Source organism: Bos indicus, chromosome 16 (assembly GCF_029378745.1).
Source record: "Bos indicus isolate NIAB-ARS_2022 breed Sahiwal x Tharparkar chromosome 16, NIAB-ARS_B.indTharparkar_mat_pri_1.0, whole genome shotgun sequence".
In the NCBI taxonomy this organism is placed as follows: domain Eukaryota; kingdom Metazoa; phylum Chordata; class Mammalia; order Artiodactyla; family Bovidae; genus Bos; species Bos indicus.
In genome coordinates, this window is record NC_091775.1 from 21,039,726 (window position 1) to 21,061,006 (window position 21,281).

General features: G+C 38.0%; 1 protein-coding gene across 7 annotated transcripts in view; it reads right to left on the reverse strand.

Annotated features, from left to right (window-relative positions):
- Positions 1-21,281, reverse strand: part of ESRRG (estrogen related receptor gamma) — a 703,351-nt gene that overhangs the window by 238,348 nt on the left and 443,722 nt on the right. Inside the window, exon 1 of one of the 7 annotated variants that reach the window (XM_070767945.1) lies at positions 13,363-13,439. The exons of 5 other annotated variants lie outside the window; for them this stretch is intronic. Coding sequence is in view for 1 of the 2 variants with exons in the window: in XM_019976788.2 (XP_019832347.2) it covers positions 6,633-6,688 (56 nt within the window). In the remaining variant the exon portion in view is untranslated. Of the gene's footprint in view, positions 1-6,632; positions 7,051-13,362; positions 13,440-21,281 lie in introns of those variants that run through there. One more of the 7 variants, XM_019976788.2, reaches the window with a different exon arrangement.

The window sequence follows — 21,281 nt, forward strand, 5'->3', positions numbered from 1 at the left end:
TTTTGTTTCACTCAAAGCAAGGTGAGAAAGCAGAGGAATGTATATGACAGAGACTGCCTTTAACAATCAAAATATAAATTTGCTTTCAAGTTCTCTTTTTACAATGCAATCTGATCTTCGATAGGCTCTCCATGAGTTTAACACTTTAAATAACTCTTTAATAGATTTTAAATGCCAAAAACCAGTGTTTTCATTTATCAGACTATGTGAAAGAATTCCATATAGCCAGAGGCAGCATTTCTAATGGCTAGTGTTGCATGTTCTATATTTATATTCAAATGCACATACAGATCTATGTCAGTATATTGAAATAAGACTTTAATTGGCCAGTGAGAAGCCAATTTATTTAAAACTGTACTTTTTCTTTTATTGCTTTGCCTCAGTGAGTTATCTTCCAAATAAATATACATGCATTGCCATCAATTAAAATGACAAAACATTTGAAAAATCAAAACATAAAAAAGCAAGCTTCTTCCAGACATTTTAAAATGCTTTTTATAAATTAAAAAAGGAGGTGCCTGAAGGTATACATACACAACACATATACAATCTGTATCTGCTCAATTTGATGGTTTTGCATAGTTGATTTGAAAATACATTTGGAAAATACTGAGAAATAGTGTCCAAATCAAAGAAAAAGAAACATTTGGCACTTCTGTAAAGAAAAAGTAAAGAGAAAGGGTGTTTGTTATAACTAAATGGAAATTATTTTTATCAGCTAGGTTTCCCAGACTTTGACAGTCGAAATCTAAAATGAACTTGAAACAAGAAGAAGATGCCAGGTAAATCCTTCAAAAGGCAGAAGGCTGTCACTTAACACTCTCAGATAATAAAGGAGCTAACTTTCAGCAGATGGATTGGCATAAAGAAACAGCAGGATTTTTTTAAACAAGAAACATTAAATCTGTTTAAGTATTATACAAACATATAAAGGTAGGAAATGAATCTAGGAATTTAAACAAAATATGCATTAGAACAAGAATTTGAATAGAAAGAGCATTTGGATAAATGTTTTCTCTCAACACTCAGATTCACTGAGCAAAACCACAGACCTTAAACTTACCTCTGAGAATAAAATTCAAAAATTCACAAATCTATGATGTCTTTCATTTGCACATAATGATAATTAATTTTCTATATTTGCTTTTGGCAAAAAATAAAATGACATATTTATATAGTCAGATAAGTGAAATTTTTATTTTGCACTTATTTAAAAGCTATCATGTTTTCATTAAGATATATTTATCAGACCCAACTATATGAGAAAACAATGTAGCTAAGAGCTAATTCAAAACTGGTTCTTGGATATGGGCCCAAACCATTAAATTATGTACTTAATACTAGTGGCTTATTTCCTATTTTACAAATTATTTATGATTTCTATATACTGAATTTCAAAATGATAATTAAAAATGTATAAAATCAGAAACAGATTAATATATTAGGTTACCTGTTACCTGTCATTTATACAGCAGCTAAACCAATTTAGTTTAAAATCAGACTTGGTAAATACCTGAAATACTAATTCAAGGTTAAAATGATGCCTAGGAAATTTAACTAGACACTAGCTGATTAGAAAAACACTTGAGATCCACTTTATTATATAAATACACAAGAACACTCTCAGCAGCACACTTATATTCTACATACATACTTCTTCCCGTGTCTATATATGTATTTCACCTGCATACTATACATGCACATAAATGTACACACATGTGTGTAGTATATTCTACAGACTGCTTTGGATTTTAAAGTAGCGTATGCATAGCTATTTATTTACAATGGGATAGACCATGGACATCCCATACACATGGCTACGAAAATAATAATCAACAGCAAAATATACAAAATGCAGTAAGAGAGAATGTCAAGAGGCAGAGATGCTGGGTGTCATCCCCGGACTCTCAAATACAAATATAAGTATGATTGGAGAAAGAGAACCTAAATATTTCACTGTCAGAGAATGTAGAAAACAGCAATTCATTTCTATCTCATGTGCTTTAGGACAATGACAATTTAATACAAGGCCAGTGGATGTAAAAGAGATAAAAACTGAACAAACTGGGCCAGGGCAATCAAAGATTTTCTCCAGAGAGCTGGCTAGGGCCGGAGCTCAAATGCACTTACAACAGATCAACATTGTATTGTTTCTCTCTTCCATGAATTTGCTATGAAGCAAAATTCAGAGCAGAGCTTATCTGCTGCAATGACTTGAAACTTCTACTGAGATACCTCAACGCTCTCCTCTTATTTGTGAATTCTTGGCAGGTGATTCTGAAAAGTTTATTTGATATTAATTGCTGTCACAGAAATCATGGCTATCAACTGCCACTTGTATGACAAAGTATCAACCATAAGCACAGATTTTGATTTATTTTTATGAAATAACATAAGCAAAGCATTCAGTGCCGAACAGCACTTAGGAAGTCAAACAAAGAAATATTTTGTTTTGTCACTAGGCTAAGAAAAATGTTGAGGAATTTTTCACAAGTGATACGGACTTGAGATTAGGCATTATGCCTACCTTCCAAAAAAACGGCTTCTTCTTTGTCTGTAGTTCTTGCAGGAGTGAGGTATTGTGAAAGTATTGTTAAACAGAGTCATAGAGAAGTTAGCTGCCCCCTTTGATGAATAGCACCATGGACCTAAAATTAATTGCAAAAGTATGGCCTGGCTAATGAGATGGTCCTTATCTTTTTTTAGCACAGGAAGCACAAGTATTTTTCTACTGGCTCAATATTTTACAAAAATGCCTAAACTATTCTTAACTCAGTAAAAATATTATTCAAAGACCTCAAAGACACAAAATAACACAAATTCTAAGATCTAGAAAATTCGGAATGAAAACTAATTTCCTGTATTATTTTCTTTCTAAATGTTTATTTTCTTTTTTGCTTTGAAAAGAAGGACAACAGCAAAAAAAAAAAAAATCTTTTCTCTGGTTTCTGTTAGCATTTTTTAAAGCTGAATTACAATACCATTCTTTATAAGATGACCAATATATATCACAGGTCAGATTAAATCAAAGAAATATATCAAAGGCCGTCAATTTAGAATTAAAAAAAAAAAAAGAACAATGATGCCGTATTAGGGGGAAAACACTAGAAAAATGATCATCCATGCAAGAGAATTAATGGATATCCACAAGGGCTTTGCTAATAACATGGGTTAATTACCACTGCAACACACTAGGCTCAGTAAATAAAGCAGCAGTGCCATAAACACATTAAGATGAGAAACCATCACTGGAAGAACCAGCCAACACCATCACCCTTGCCTCTGACCAGGAAATGGGAAGCTGATTCCCAGCCCTTTCTGCACAAGGAGCATTTCTAAACTTACCACCCAATGTGTACAGGGTAATACATAAACGCACTGACACAAAGGGCGAGTGAGACACGGGTGTCCAGCACTTACTCACCACTCCCATTCAACACTGATTCTCTTAACTCAGAACACTTTTTTTTGCTTACTCCAAGGAGAAAATCATAGGTTACATAATTAACACTGTCCGGATATTTCAACTATACGTAGTTTGAGATATGTGGTTATTTAATTTTTAGAGAAACAGAATTAATCTGTTCACTTTAGGGATGTGATGGGCAAGGTTACGAGACTCTACAGCTCAGGAACATTCACCCCGAAGTGCAGCCACTTGTCACTTCCAGCAATTTACAAAAAAATCATCTGAAATCCCCTACCTTTAAGGCTGCAGGTGTTTTCAACAGATTTATAGAGAAGAAACAGGAAGAAAAGTAACATGAGCTCCATGTCTGCAGTGTATTCTTTCTTTGAAAAATAAACTTAAACAGTCTGTTCATAGTTCCCAAATAATATCACATCTAAAGTGACTTCGGCAAGCTCCTATCTTTTTTAGAAAATTGCCTCCACTCTGATGTAGGCTTTTTGTTGTTGTTGTTATTGTATACATTTTCCCTTCCAGCCTATGTTTATCCCATGTATTTCGACATTATAATATTACTTTTGGATAGTTGTATTTCAATTTACTTTAGCTTTTAACAAGGAGTGATGAGGCAGAGAAAAGAATCAAAACCCTGAAGCAGAAACAGTAAACCTTACACAATTAAACTTGCATAGCTCCAAACAGGAATTAAAAAAACAAACAAACACAAATCTGCTTAATTTTTGAGGTCTGGATTTTCATGATCAGGCTGAAATTCAAATACTAAACTGTTCCCTCCTAGCCTTGCCTGTTTTGGAGTGTTTCAATTGCCTTTCCTTCTTCCAACAGCTGTGACAACTGCTAAAACAGTCAGTAAAATTAAGTCCGCTCTATAATCCTGTAGTCAATGTTACATTTTAATCAGAGGTTGAAAGAGAACCGTGATGAGCACACTCATTTAGAATGATTAGACTGACACATATGTCAAAATGAGCAGATATATTATTTTCATCTATTTATGCTATCAGTTATTACTGCTATTAAATGTGAAACAAGCTTTCAAGTATTATGCTCTTTAATGCACTGGCACATTTCCCAAAATTAAAAAAAAAAAAAACATAGTTATAGGTTAACATTTTAGGCTCTCCTGATGGTGGTCAATAAATTGAAGGAATCTTTTCAACAGCCTCCACAGCAGAAATTGTCCAATATTCTCCTCTGAAACTGCATAACTCTGGTTTCATTTCTGTGTATACACACACGTGATGGGGTTTAACCCAGCACAATTACTATGAATATTAATAGCATGTATAAATTCTGTGGTTTATTAATTGAGACAGAGAGGCAGATGCGTTACTAAGCATTAGATCTTTCTGTCTGTCCAGTGAACCACGTAACCATCAGAGCTGCAACCAAACAATAAATCTGTATTTTTTAAAGATGACTTTTAATTGAGCCAAAAAAGAAAGCTAGTTTGAATCTTGCGCCAAAGCCAAAAGGACATGTGTCCTGATTTCATTTAAATGCATCTGCTTTAAGAGGCTTATCTAAACTAATTATTCAAATTAGCCATAAGAAGTTAAATTCAAGGAAACTATTTTACAAAGAGGGCTAGGGGCAGGAGGCAGATTTTTAAAGTTTATTTATTTATTTATGAGAGAAAAGTTCTGACTTGGGTGAGCTTGGATAAGGCATTCTTCCTGACATGAAGGTGTATTCAATTCTCCAGTGCTACAGCCTCAGGTGTACTAACCTTCAAACTCCACTTGAGTGGGCAGTCCTACCTTTCTTTATTTTTCATTTTTATTTTCACACAATTTAAGGTTTCTTCCCTGGAGCGTTTACAACTGACGCAAGCACTGCCTTCCAATCTTTCGGTTCTTCCTAAGTCCATCCCTGGGCTAACATCCCTGGTGTGAGTGTGTATGCATGCAAGCACGTCTACAGACACGCATACACACACGCTCACACTCAAACATACGAGGAGCCACTGAGACTGCAAGTCACTTTTCATCTCTTGCTTAATTACAAAGCAAGGCAATATGCAGTCACTAAGGACCGCTAGTGGACATCTACCTATAATGCATGACCTCCTCCTCTCGAGGGTTTTATGTTTTCTTCACAATCTAGAGAGAACTGTTTGCCAAGAGCACTCTTTTCAGAATTATAACAGTTGGTATTCCTGTAATGGGAAAGCAAAGCCATATAACTGACTCAACAGAAAGAGGAACCAGTGACAGTTACTATGATAAACTAGTATTTTATCTTAACAGTGGGTTGAAATTAAGTTTATGACCTACTCATTTTTACCCAAGAATGCCTAATTTACTCCTTTTACCCCCTACTCACTTCTCCCTCACCCTGAGCAATACAAATATGTATATTTCCATGGGCATAAAGATATTCATAAATACGAGTGAAACTGCATCTAAGGACAAAAGTACTTTTCTGCATTTTCTGGACATGATACATGAAACAAATCCACAATCTCAGCGTCGTCTGTTCAAGGAGAAATTTAAAAAGTCACTACTGTTTCTTCTTTAGTTTTTTTTTTCTCCCTTTAAATATTTATAGCGTGTGAAAAATCTCATGTTACTTAATGGACTGATTTGTCAGTTAAGTGCTGACTTAATGCTAACCATGCAAATAACATTATTCTAGCCCCGGCTTGCATAGGGCTAGTTTTTAAATTGTTCTCTGAAGGAGAATTAGTAAATGTGCAATTTCGCCTCTAACTCTGAGCGGTAAGAAATGACGGGGAGCTGAAAATATCTGTCAAGCTGCAAATACATAAGAGGCACTCAATAGTATAAATCATTTTGAATATTGTATTTTAAAACATCTTTCCTTGGGAAAATGGGTCCTAGTAAAAGATGCATTTTAACAGTTCAGTAAGCATTTGTGCCAAGTGCCTATTCTTAGCACCTGAATAAGAAGTGACTGTCACACAGCTGTTTTACTGACAGTCACTGAGCTTTGCCTCAAAGGTAACATTGTAGTCAGAGAACAATTCTCGACTTCCTGAATTAGGAGATCACCCTCAACACAAAAGGCACAAGACAGACACAAACAAGCACTCGTGCACACGAAATACCCAAGACATTACCTGAATCAGTGCGCCACGATCCCCTCCGTCCACCCCCCACACCCCCCCGCCACACACACACACACACACACACACGCACCCCCACGACGAGTTTTAAAAAGCAAAGAAAAAGGTACCTACTCTTCCTCGTAGTGCAGGGAAAAAGATTCAGGAAGGCAAAGTTCTACCGAATCCATGTGCGACCGGCAACCATTATTTGTGTACCCCCGCTATAAATCAAAGTTTCCTTGACAGAGCACAGTGCAATTAACACAAATGTTCTCCTAGTGACAAGCCTACAGGCACAGCCAGTTGGGACCAGAGCTCTCACACTCTCCTAATCAAGGACTTAAAGCCCCGATTGGAGCTTATTAATATGAAGTAGAGCTTAACATATGCAGTCCCACCGGCCCAGGCGCGCAGCCGATTGGGGGGCGGCTGCCCAATCAGGAGGGAGGCGACGGGAGGCTGCGAGGAGCCGCGGAACCAGGCAGGTACGAAGGGTGCAGAGACGCGACCCGGCTAGAAACTGAGCGCGAGAGAAAAGGGAGCGGGGACCAGAGATCCGGACGCTCCCAGTAGATACTGCGCTAGGCCCGTGCTTGCTTGCTCTTTTCTTTTTCTCTTTTCTCTCCTCCCGTGGGAAGCTAGAAAAGAAACCTAACTAATTTAACCCTCCAAGCCCCGGAGGGATCTGTCTTGGGTTTCTCACCCAAGATCTCTTTTTGCCTTGCCCAGAAGAACTCACGCAGACTCTCAGTTAATTTGGGAAAGGATTCTGCGGAAGGTAGAGAATGAAGTTTGTCCTGGCGTTGTCTGTGTTTGATTCCACCGGGGAGGGGGCTCCTGCTTACTGAGTGCTGTACTTTCTCATTGATCCGTCATCGTGTTGTCGTCTGTTTCTCTGATCTAGACTGGGTATTAAAAAAAAAAAAAAAATCCAAGATATGACTTCTAAATTGTTCGGATATGCGAAGTGGGAATCGTCCTCTGAGGTGGATTGCAGTTTTACATCACTACAGAAGAGGAGAGTGCCTCAATGCAATTTTCGAAACTGCCTATGTAAATTATATGTGTAAATATTTCTTTATCTGCTCCCCCTCTTTCTACCTATAGATATACAATGCATAGCTTTTCAAAACAAAGATAAACAACTGCGGGACAAATTGGCTCCTCCAGTTTCAGGAGTGGGAGACAGGGCAGCTGGGTAGCTAGTGCATTGAAAACGTCTCAGTGCATTTTGACAAAATAAAGACTGCATTTTTTTTTTTTTTCTCCTGTAGGGAAAGCAGTGCTAACCAGCGCACTAAAAGTGTTCTTAGTCATACATTTATTTCAATACAAGCTTCCAAACTGGGAAACATATACAAATACATATGATTTTTACCCCAAACATAAGCTTTCAAATAAAATGTAGTTTACTATTTGTCAGTTATACACAACACACCCTGAATGCTTTAAAAAATCAACTCAGAAACATTTCGTAAATCATCACACAGTTTGGTCATTATAAGCAGGAGTTTCAAACAGAAGTGCTTTTTAAAGACAGAATATAAGAAGAGAAGGGTGTTTTTTCTCTAATAGTGTATAAGCCTGATTTTAGTTTCCATATAACAAAGAGTTTGCTTAAGTCCTATTTTTAAATACGGGTTCTTTTTATACTAGCAAATGTACATGGGAATAGCTACCAGCTATTTATGGCAAAGAGATAACTGCTACCTTATGACCCGAAATTTTGATTCAGCTCTACTGCTTACCAACCCTTTTCCTATTAAGTCTGACATGATATAAATAGTCTAATCTTTGAGATCAAAATAAATTAGTTCATATATCCAGTCTGTGTTCAATTCACTAGATCAGAATTCAACTCTTTCTTCCACCCTCTCAAATTTTTCTAGGCCTTTAAAATAGAACAGCCACATTAACATTCAGAATATAAAAATGACAGACATGATTTGGTTTCCCCCACAGAAGAAAGCAATTTCCTTGCCATGTATTTAGCCATATCTAAAGATATGGGCCTGATGCCTTTTGTTTGTGGTCTAAATGCATACAAGTTTCTAGTGGAGAACTCCCATAGCAAAAGCTATGCCTAAGAATACTGTAGAAAAGCAGGTAGTAAAAGCTTAATTACCAGTAGCATTATGCTGTCTATATTGTTAAATGTGAACTCTGCAATTAAGATGTAAATTTGGTGGTGAGCAGTGAATTAAAAGAGCTTTGAGATGTAGGAAATCTGCAGACACCCGAGGAAAAAGAAAAAAGAGATTTGTCTGTTCAATTGAAAATGAGACATGTAATCATTTTATAATTTAAAAAATAAATAAGGCATTTGAAAAAGAAACATGATTTTAAAAAATACAATAAAAGAAATATGGAAACTAATATTGCTTTAGAAAGACAGGAAAAAAATATCTGATTCAAGGATTCCTATCTTAATCTATGAATAAATTAAAATTCTCAGAGTAATTAATCCAGTTGTATACATTTTTAAAAGAAGAGATACAGCAAATAAAATTTCCCTTCTTATTTTGTCCCGGGACATTTAAAAAAATAAAAATCACTTAACGTATTCAGTGGATCTTAATGTACTCAGCACATTCAGCTCTTGCACCTGTGCAGAATACTGTATTCTATTCAGTTTCTTTGCATTATCATACTGTGACAGAACCTGTTTATTACTCCTTTGAAATGGCTTTTTAAAGACAAGATTTGTAGTCAGTAATTTACCGATGGACATTAAGTCACCATGTTTCCTGAGAGTTATCTTTTATTTCCTAGAATGTCTTTATTTTTTCTAGGGTACTTATTTGACCCATTCTGAACCATTTGATTTTGCTGGTGTCTGTTTTTAAACATATTTAGACTCATATTCATATGTAAGTCTTTTTTCTGTGCTCACAGAGGTCCTCGTCCAAACACGCACCGCGTGATCCCCACAGATTGCTCACTAGCTATATTTCATCTGTGCAAGGTGCAGTGTCCATTGAACTAGCTGCTTTCTGAACCAGTTTGCAAAGCTGGTTTATTTTCCCTAGGGATCAGTGTGTCACCTCTACAAGTCAAGGACCTAAGATTACACCTACTGTCTTGAATCTAGCTTAACTAATTTAAAATTTAAAATAATATCTACTGCACTAAACTTGCGAGACAGCTTCCAGAATGTTTTATAAACACACAGCTTAGTCATCTCTAGAATCTTCCCTAGTCACAGACTTTTTTTTTCACCTTGAAGGAGGAAAGAGGATAATTACAGGAAATAAACATACCATGTGCAATACTGAGCATAAGCTTTAAAGAATCTCAACTACAAAGGATTTGGGGTAAATGAAACAAATGGACAGATCACCAGCCCAGAATAAATAAATATATTTGCTCACCAGTCTATACACTTCACAATCTTACCACAAGGAGTCTACGCAAAGCAGGATAAATGGAACCAGACAAAAGGACCCCTATGAGTGTTTCTCAAAGAATATTAACAAATTAGTTAACATCAGTCTATTAGGCATCAGACCCTGGATCCACACGCAGTTTCAGTCTCTTCTTTAAACAATGCAGTTTCATATCCAAACAACTTCATTCTTAGGCCCCAACGAAAGCACAGATGCTAAGCAGAAAATACCCTTCATTTCTGCTTGAAAGAATGAAACAGCAACAAACAAAACTCAGTGGAAACAAAAGGTAGATTCCTGTTGTCTATAACGGACATTTTACTGTATTGAGTCGGAATCATTTTCTGAAACCGTGAATTCTTATGATGTTAGAAGGTGCGGAGAATGCTTAGTCCTGCTATCACTGCATGCTAATAGCTATTTTTCATCCCCACCTTCCTTTTCTGAAAATTAACAGGACTCATCTGTATGAAAATGTTTATAGCTGCCACACTCTTTCTGCAGCAAATCTTGATTCTATATTGCGCGTTTGCCATTTGTTAAATATTTCAAACTAAACAAGGCATTGCAAATTTAGATTTTCAAATTGCCCTGCAATCTACTTTTGCAGATCTTTCTCAAGATCATAAAACCTTTGAAAATCTGTTTAACTTTTGGAACCATCTTCCCTGCTGTCTGTGATATATTGTGTGTAGTATAATATACTACAAAAAGCAAACTGAGACTTTTACAAACTACCGTCTTTCTGAGACTTTTTCAAACGACCATCTTTAACTCCAAAAGAAAATCCACAAGGAACATCCCTGGAAAAAGCAGCCTGAAGGACAAGCAGAGGCCTGGGCCCCAGGGTCCCCTCTGCCACCTCATGAGCTGTGTGTCTCTTGCTTCTTCATTTGTGCTTTGAGATTTCTTTTATGCTATAACCCTGCTTAAGAAGACACCTTCCCAGTGAGAACATGAAGACTCCTTTCGAAGTCAGTGTGACTACTTTATATCACCACCAAACCTCTATCCATTCATCAAACCTCATTTTCTGTTGCTTTTCATTTCTAGGGCACAGGCTTTGATATTTAAATTATTGTCTCGATTGGCAAGAAGCAATCATTTCTACTGAAAGTGATCGCTTCCACAGAGGCACTAATAAAAACCTTTCCTTTTGACAAACCTCTTGTCCTATATATCCATCCCATTCCCGAATTACCAAGTCCATGTAAAACAAAGCCCATTCTCTGGGGAGTGATTACCTCACTTCCAGAATTCACAAAACTCTTTTCCCAGTGTGTTTGTGAAAGTGGGGAGAAAAAAATAAAGAATCAAAGGAAGACAGAGAAACTAACAGAGGCAATTCGGTTTCTGTTTAATTAATTCAGGATTACTTCACTTTCATTTTGTCAAGCTAATCATATACATGGTGAAATGTCAGTAAAAATTAAATTATAAACTACAGTAGCTCCAATGGGAAAACTGGCTCTAGTTGTGTTGTATTTCTGACATATTTAACCCCCGTAAAATACCAAGTGCATTTTCTCATATTCTACAAGCTTTCTATAATCTGCATGGCATGTATTTCCAGAGCAATAGTTAACATTTTGAGATTACATGTTAATAAATGAGTTGCAGTTATATTCTTTCCTGAATGTTAAGCACCATGAGCTAAATGCAGAAAACATTCAAGGTCAATGTCCCGTTTTAGACCTTTTCAGGCAGCTGTAATATTATGATAATCAAGCTTAAAATATTCCTATAGAAAGAGTAAATTAGCCTTTTCACTTGAAAGATGATTATGATAAACAATACACCTAAGAGAGGACGAAATCCCTATTTTTAAAAGCCATAAATTGTTGACTCAATCATGTGTGTGATAGTGTTGTCCAAAATAAAGTGTAGCTTCACTCTGTGAGGAGGGCAGGGGGTGGGAATGGAGAGAGAACAGGAACAGATGTAAAACAAATATGACAGATTTCAGAGGGAGCAATACTTGCTTTGATACCAGTAAAATGATCGATTTATCCATCTTACTCATTCCATTCAACACACAGTATATTTGAAGTTAAAAAAATGGATCGATTAATGACACATGAATAAAAGCATTGTTTTTTCCTGATGTATACGAACAACATTGAAAGTTCTCTTCTCCTACAGCTTCCGTGAACTTTTTTGTCCACATTTTCCAAGGAACAGCAGTTTTTTTTTAAAAAGTGAGATACTCAGCATCTCGTGTCATATAAACAGGCCTAAAGAGGTGATCATGCTGTTTTTGGATCTTAGAACTCTCTGACACACTTAGAAGTTCCTTCTCACAAATGAACATATTTCATAAAAACCTGTTTCCCCCTACCACGGCGAAACAATCAGGGATGTGTGTGTGTGTCACGCCTGGCAGACGTCAGAGGACTATGGAAAGCCCCTCGCTAGGTGGTAACAACCTACTCTGGGGCCACGCCTCGGGTTCAGATTGCAACTAGCAGGGCTGAGGCTTTGGACCTAGAGTCACATCACCCACATAAATCTCAGTTCCTTCAGTTACCAAATGGGAAGAACAATAATAGCAACCATGTAAAAATTATTATGGGGATTACACGAGTTAAACTGATTTAGCGGAGTATCTGGTCCTAGTTGGGGGAACCATATGGTCCCATGGGCCAAGGACATTCTGGCTGTGCCAATTTTCCTTCCTGGCTTAAACATTTATAGTACTCACTGCTTACACTCTCAAAAGTGCCTCAGTATAGATCAGACGTTTTACAGTCATCCTTCACACAGTGAACCCTCCATAAATGTTAACCGTATTATTTTTAAATCTCACTAAACATGAGATAGAAGAGGATGACACTGACAATTCATTTGGCTTTCGTCTTTGACTGGTTCAAGGTATTTATAGAAAGGCAAATGAAGTGCAAATATTCCCCCAGTGAAACCATCAATAACTTTTACCATAAGATGATATGAACTGCTTGCTCTAATATTGCCATATATATATATGTGTATATATATATATATATATATATATATAGTTTTGATGTAATGAATGGGAAAAATTAAGGTTATGAGGAAAACACACTCGGAAAGTTAGTGATTCTGCTGAACCTCCAGAGCGTTCAATTGTACACTGTTTACCAGCAAGAAAGGGAGAGAGAAATTACTCCTACTTCTTTTTTCTTCCTTTAAGACACTTCTTCCACATCTCTTCACCCTGGCAGGTCCGTCAATAATGCTGTTGATTTTATTACTATCCCAAGCACATGCTCATTTACCCTGGAGTGCTTTTGATCAGATACCCCAAGAACTCAATTTCTTCACAAGGCGTTGCTCTTGTTACATTGAATGGCCGCTAATCTATGGCGGAACAGAAGGGCTAGGCCACGAGGAATTACAGGCCGAGGGACACCATGGGGATTTTGAGTTCAACCTGGTTACCTGACAGGTGAGGAAAATAAGGCTCCAGAGAGGTAAGAGCCTTAACTCAGGTTGCTTACCCAGGCAGTAGAAAAGCTCTATTTGCAGAGATGCGAACGGACCTAGAGTAGATCACAGAGTGAAGTGCAGCTGAACCTATTTCCAGGGCAGAATTGAGACGCAGATGTAGAGACTGGACCTGCGGGCGCAGGAGGGGAAGGGGAGAGCGGGTCAAACGGAGAGAGTAGCACTAACAGCGCACACACCACCATGTGTAAAACAGCCAGAGGAAAGCTGCTGTGTGGCACAGAGAACGCAGCTCGGTGCTCTGTTGACCTAGAGGAGTGGGATGCCGGTGCTGGGAGGGAGGTCCACGAGGGAGGGGGTATAGGTATACATATAGCTGATTTACTTGTTGTACAGCAGAAACTAACGACACTGTAAAGCAATTATACTCCAATTAAAAAATTATATTTTCTCTCATTTCTAGTGCTTACATGCATGCATGCTCAATCGCTTCAGTCATGTCCCTCTCTTTGAGAACCCATGGACTGTAGCCCGCCAGGCTCCTCTGTCCTTGGGGCTTCTCCAAGCAAGAATACTGGAGTGGATTGCCATTTCCTTCTCCAGGGGATCTTCCTGACCCAGGGATTGAACCCATGTCTCTTAGGTCTTTTGAATTGGCAGACAGGTTCTTTACCACTAGCACCACCTAGGAAGCCATGGTAACAAGCTATTAATGTCACTCTCACAATTATTGACTATATTAGTAGTTCAAAGAACTCTGGCTGAGAACCTGAGCCCTCTAAGGACAACGGTCCCAAGTAAGAGTCAAGGGACATCTAATCCCAAGAGATAAATACCCAAGTGGATGTCCAAACTGTCCTCCACTTCCTCCAAAAGCTTAGAAAGTCAAAAAGAGCCACATATTAAAAAAAGAAGCGGGGATGAATTAGTAGAGAGAAATTCTCTTTCTTCTCCCCAAGTAATTAGGTGTCCAGTAATGGAATTCAGTAAATATTTCTGTTGATATTACAGGAACACAATGAATATGTTTTGGATGAGTGAATGAATAAACCGATGACAAGTGTTATTACTCTGTTTATTATTACTCAGTTTAAGGGAGGTTGGCAAATGGAAAGACTGGTGGGCAAAAATGCTTTTCTGTACTTCTTGGGTATCTTAGTTCAGTTGGATTATTAGAGTAATGTAAGTAAATTTAAAAAGATTAAAGTGATTTTTAAAAAGTAAATGGAGAAAAGGGAGGTAGAAAAAGACAAAAAGAAAGAAAGGATTAGAGGTCTAGGTCTGCTCATTCAAGATATTCCAGCTTTCCTCACCACTTATCCTTTGGAAAGGTAAGCACAGGCAACATGGAATGATCACTTTCTTTCTCATCTTTCTCTTTTCCAAATATTCATATTGACTAAATATCAAGACTGGAGAAGGAAATGGAAACGCATTCAGTATCCTTGCCTGGGACATCCCAGGGATAGAGGAGTCTGGCAGACTACAGTCCCTGGGGTCACAAAGAGTCGGGAACAACTGAGTGACTAAAACAACAACAACAAATATCAGATATAGAAAGACAATATTTATTATCAAAACAAAAGCAAGCAAACAAAGCCGCCATATTAGTACCTAAAACTATGACCCCTATCAGGGTAACATGAAAACATTCTCTTATTTAACCTGACAGAAATGCTTTTAGAAAATCATGATATCCCAAGTATGTCCTGAAAATGACTACTTTTTAAATAAAAGCATTCAAAACTGTCTCTGGTACTCTCTATATATGTATAAAATATATATATATATATATATATATTTATATATATAATGATATTAAGGATTTTAGGGTTTCCTTTTAGGAATCCTTTTAGGATTCTAGTGTTTCCGTAGTCAAATGTTGACAAGATCCTATGAATGGCACACATCTATTTCTACAGTCTTAATGCCAGAGCAGCACAGAGCACTGAATGTTTTCAGAAAGGTGGTGGGTTTCTCTTCTTACAAGACAGGATCTTGCCTTTAGGTCTGTGTGTTGTTTGGTGGTTTCACTCCAAGAGGAAGACAGAGATGAGGACATACAACTTTGCATCCTATCAAGGAGAGCCAGAAAGTGTTTTCTAGAAAACCACACTCACGATGCAAAAGAGAGTGAGGCAAAGAATTCCCTCCCCATCTCCTAGCAGATTATAATAACAGGAATGGTGACAGAGATGGGGACATGAGGACAATACATTAAGCCTGGGGGCTCATATCTCACCTGCAGTTTGTCCCCAAATGCACAGCTCTTTGTACCACAAGCTTTATCCAATCAAACTTTGTGTTGCAGAAAAGCAAGTAACATAATTAAAGACCCCATTTTTTCTTTTTTTTTTCCTGGAGTTCAGTTACTACTTGAATTAGAAAACTAAACAAATCAAAGATAATTTTCATTAGTGAGAAAAGAAACAGATTAACTCACCCTTTGATAAATTGGAACTCCAAACAAAGGAGAAACATTTAACAAAGGAAGGTTTTTCAATCTTTATAGTTTTAAAACATAGCCAGGTAGAAAAGTTAAGCTGTTTAGGAAAAATTTCTGATTATAATAGGTGGGATATCTAATATTTTTGCTATAGTTTAATATTAACAAAAGCTGTTTCACACACAGTCCTTGCAGCAACTCTGTGAAGCAGGGAGAAACTCTATTTTTATTATCCTCATTTTACAGATGACAAAACTGATGTCTGAAGAATTTATTTGATGGCCTAAAGACATTTGGTTGTTAGGCTGCAGTTATGAGGACCTGAATTTCTTGTTTTTTTTTTTTTTTAAATTTCTACGTCTCTTGTGCTCCTAATTTCATGCTATGGCTCATAAATCTTGTTTCATCCTCTTAAAGAAGACACACAAGAAATACAGAAAAGCATTCACTAGCATGCACTTTTACCCACCAACAGTTTTGTTTCAGGAAAGTAGAATAAACTTGCTCCTACCAATGATACACCTTATTCTTCTTTTCTTATTGAGGAAACACACCTTTGGGATTCCTGATCTATATCAGGCCCTGTGTAAGTTTCCTGGGATAAACACATACAACACTAATGAGAATTTAAAGTACAAAAGGGAAACCTGAAGTCTCTTTTCCCGTCTCTCTGATTTCACTCAGAAAGCTTTGGTCTAGCTCTCCATTGATTAGTTTCTCTTCCCCACGTTTCACGGTAATGCAGCTCCAGTCTTAACTCTAGAAGGTCTAAACCGGGAAACAGAGACCTAAGAAGGAGCAAAACTGTCCCTCATTAAAAATGAAGCAACCGCAATTTGTAAAGATTTAAATGAAATTTAAAAATCATCTTATTTGCCTGGAATGTTTCCAAGATTTCCTCATTAGTAAAAAAAGAACTGTGATCAACCTATATAATGTAACAGCCTTATCAGCATCAGCATAGTTTTCTGAGTTACTTTATTTCATCTCTCAAATCTTTCCAGAAGGCACTGCATAATGCTGGGTGCTCTTGGATCTGCGATTATTATTGCTAAGAAGATCTTAGAAGGAAACATGGCCACATTTTGTTTTCTCTATTAGCAAAGATGATTAGATGAGACAATATTAGCTTTAATGGGCTCTTTCTGTGGTTAGAGCTTTCCAATTTGGCCCCACCATTGGCCTCATTCCATCGATTGAGCAGTTAGTCCTATTCAATTATTCAATCCCAATAGATATTTTGAGATGTACAGAATGTGAATGTAAACATTCTGTTTATTTTTTACCAGACTGAATTCATGTACTCTTACTGGGGAGAGAAAGTTACACATTCACAAATAAACTCTGTAGTATTGCAAAGAAAGTGTTCCCTTGCTGATAATTCTGGCTCTCATTTGGTCAGCTACAGCACTGAACAAAGTTTAATCCACAGGATAGACAGAGCACCATTCCAGCCTTCTGAGGCTACCTGAGATGCCTCTTCCTCTCCACGCATCCTTCAGGGGTCCCCAGGCAGAGTCAATGGCTGTCTCCTCCGTGTCCCACAATGCTTTGCACTCAGGGGTCTAACTGGCTTGTATCAAGCTAGATTGTCCTATGTCTCTGTGCTTTCCATTTAGTAACTTTCTTCTTTTAATCATCTGGGCTCTGCCTTGTAATCTGGACGTTTTAGGCTCTTCATAAATATTATCCCAAGGGACAGCTGATTTGGGCAAAAACTGTCACATTCATGCTGATTGATTTTTTTGGTAAATGAGTTTCAATGTTTCTCTGAAGAAACCCTGTCACTATTTTAATGGGGCTAATATATTTATTCTTCCACAATGAACTACTCACTAAATGAGACTGTATTTTGACTTATGAGGGAAGGAGGATTGTTATTACAGAATCCCATCCCCCTTACCCCACTCAATGAATTAGAAGGAAAAGTTGACCGTATTTTTCAGTATTCCTTTTTTTCTTGACAAGGTTGTACAGTGGTGCCTCCTCCTCACCCTTGTCATCCACGAGAGAGCCTCTAGAACAACTGTTTACAAGTTTTCCATCCTCAAAATCATAATGACAAGTAAATCTCCATCCTTAGGTGACCTGAGTGGTTTCAGTTAAGTGAATGATTTACCCAAGAGCTTGATTCTGTGCATCATGGTACTTACCTCCTCTTGAGAAAGACAACAGGAAGAAGATTCTGAAGGGGCAGTTCCTGGTATGTATAATGAATAACCTTTCTAGGCAATACACTATACCCCAAATCAGATGCTTCTAAAGCATTAAATATTAATGCAAATATTTATCCCCTCAAGTTAAAATCAAGCTGGATTTTAGGGTTAAGAGTAGAAAAGAAAACCTCTGATGCTCCTGCATTTTGCCCAGAGGAGTGAGACGGGGTAGAAAGAACACCGAGGAGCAACTAAGGAACAAGTGTTCTTTTCTGTAATCTGTGACTTAGGTCTTTCATCTCCTTGGGTTTCCATGAATAATGGGACTGGGCTAGTGCAGTGGTTCTCAAAAGTGCAGATCCCAGACTAGCAGAATCCACATCAACTGCAAGCCAGCTAGAAATGCAGACTCTCAGGCCCTGGCCTGGACCTACTAAGGGATACTGGACCTGAAAAATCCGTGTTTTAACAAACCCTCAATGTGACTCTGATGCCTAAACCTGAGGACCGCTGGGCTAGAGGATCACTGTGGGATGCACCATAGTGCATTCCCCTGGACAACAAGGAGATCCAACCAGTCTATCCTAAAGGAAATCAGTTCTGAATATTCAATGGAAGGACTGATGCTGAAGCTGAAACTCCAGTACTTTGGCCACCGGATGCGAAGAACTGACTCACTGAAAAAAACCCCTGATGTTGAGAAAGATTGAAGGCAGGAGGAGAAGGGGATGACAGAGGATGAGATGGTTGGATGGTATCACCTACTCAATGGATGTGAGTTTGAGCAAGCTCCGGGAGTTGGTGATGGACAGGGAAGCAACTGAGCAACTGAACTGAACTAATGGGATACACTGAGCCTGATGAATAAAGTCACACAACAACAAATGCCAAAATAAATACATACACTGCTGCTGACTAAGGCTATCCCAGATGCTTGAACCTTCAGAATACTCTAAATTTGGTTCTTTTGCTTCACTTCTGTAGGTAAACTTTTTTAACTCAGCTGTTTATGCTGCAAGATCTGAAGTAAAAGACCTTAAATTTGTAAGAGGACAATATGGAAACTCTGAGAACTGCAGGCAGTGGTTCTTTCCTTGCTTTGGATCCAGTGGATGGTGGGCTGGTAGGTTAAGCTCTTCTCTGCCTCAGTTTCCTCAATTTTAAAGTGGTGGCTCTAACCTCGTATTATTGTTCACAACATTCAATGAAAAGGTCTATATATGTCAGTGGTTTGAAAAATCTTGATTCCCCAGGCTATACCTCAGCCAATTAATTTATAATCTTTGGCATCAGGAGTTTTTAAATCTCCTGGTGAATTCAATATGCTGCCAAAGTTGAGACTTGAGAACCACTGGTAAATTGCTTAGCACAGGACCTGGAAGCATTATTTTACTATTATTGAACCATATAAAGAAGTGTAAGTAGAAGCATACACTTAGATATTGGATGGCTTATGTTCAATCCTGGCTCTTGAGCTAGCTGACAAGTACCTGAATTGTTTCTTCTTAGGGTTATCACTGGCAAGAACAATTAACAAGAGGGGAGAGAGGATTAAAAAAATACCTGCCCTGCTTACTTCGTATGATTGTTGTAAAAACAAGTGAGATCATGTAAATCCAAGAGCACTGTGAACTATGCACATGTCAGGAAAGATTATTCATACATGTAGCCCACAAACACTGTTTCTAACATGCAAGAAATCTCAGTAGCTACATGTCAAATCATTAAATGCAAGAGACTTCTAGATCGTCACTAGTCCTGCTGAAGGGACATCACCTTTTTTGTTGTTTAGGCCTTGATAACATCCCAAAGTCCAAGGGTAATCATAGAATGAGATCATTTGGATCCACAGTAAAATTACCTGGGGCTTTGAAAGCTACAGATGGTTGGATCTCACCCAAACTCCCTGACTCAGAATCTCTGAGATCCACACAGTAGTACTTTGGGGAAGAGTCTACTGGTGATTCCAAACTGCAACCAACATGGAGAAAGACAGAAAAAAAGGTGACATGAAACAACAGGAAAGTGGCTTCAGGTAGCTGAAAGGCATTTGTGGGCCTCGCTTTTATGTGACATCATGCTGAGGAACCAGAGTTTCACAGATCCATCCATTCATGAAATTTAAAGTGAGAGCAATACTGCCAAGCATCCAGGAGAAAGCAGGGAACCACGTGGTTTGCCACAGAGGTGCTGAGCAGAATTTAAAAGTCTGTCTTAACACAGTGCTTTAGACCAAAAACAGATGTGAAATAGTTAAAATATGAAGTGGGATCATAAACAATAAAATTTACTCTTCATTTCTTCCTTAAATTCTTACGCATCGTTCGAATGGTTTTACAGCCAATGTGGCTTATTTCTCTCACAGATAATAATGGTCAAATAGAATTTAATGTGGGAGGAAAAAAAAAAAGTAGAATGAGTGGGGCAAAGTACAAAAGGGAGGTAACTAGACACCAGATCTGAGAGGTAAAAAAAAACAGCTCTCTTATAAAGAGAAAGTTCTAGAACTTTCAAACTCCTGGCAGATTCCTATGTATACATCCTCATATCTCCTTTCTCTCTGCTTTTCCTCAGTCCTTCTGTTTAGCAAAATCCTACTTAGCCTTAATATTGAAAAGTTTATAACATCTCATGGAAAAACTTTTTGGCCAACCCAATACTTAAGTTCTCTCTAGGGAGTTCAGAGGAGGCTTCTTACAGGACAGAGACCCCAGCATCCTTCTTCTGCTGCTGCTGCTGTGTAGTTGCTAAGCCATGTCCAACTCTTTTGTGACCCCACAGACTACAGCCCGCCAGGCCCCTCTGTCCATGGGATTTTTCCAGGCAAGAATACTGGAGTGGGTGGCCATTTCCTCCTGCAGGGCATCTTCCCGACCCAGGGATGGAACCCACGTCTCCTGCACTGGCAGGCAGATTCTTTACCACCGAGCCACTGGGGAAGCCCATCATCCTTCTAAACCTCCACTAACCAAATGCTATTGACTTTTTCCTTCTGTTTGCCTGATTTTCCCCATGAATATAAGCTTTTTGAGAATAAAACTTGTATCCTGTTCATCTTTATAAATAATCTCAGCTTCTTAGGACAAGTGCACAAAAGGTGATCTCCAAGGACACATTAAACTGAATTAAAAAGCCCCTGGCTGTGGGGAACAAGAAGGAATTCCTAATAAGGAAAGAATAAGCTCCAGCATTCTTGCCTGGAGAATCCCGTGGACAGAGGAGCCTGGCAGGCCATGGTCCATAGGGTCGCAGAGAGTCGAACACAACTGAAGCGATCACGCACGTGTGCAAGATGTCAGACAATTATAGCTTTAATTTTAAAATAATTTTCAATTATTAAATGTTTAATATTTTTTTCCTTAGCAAATAA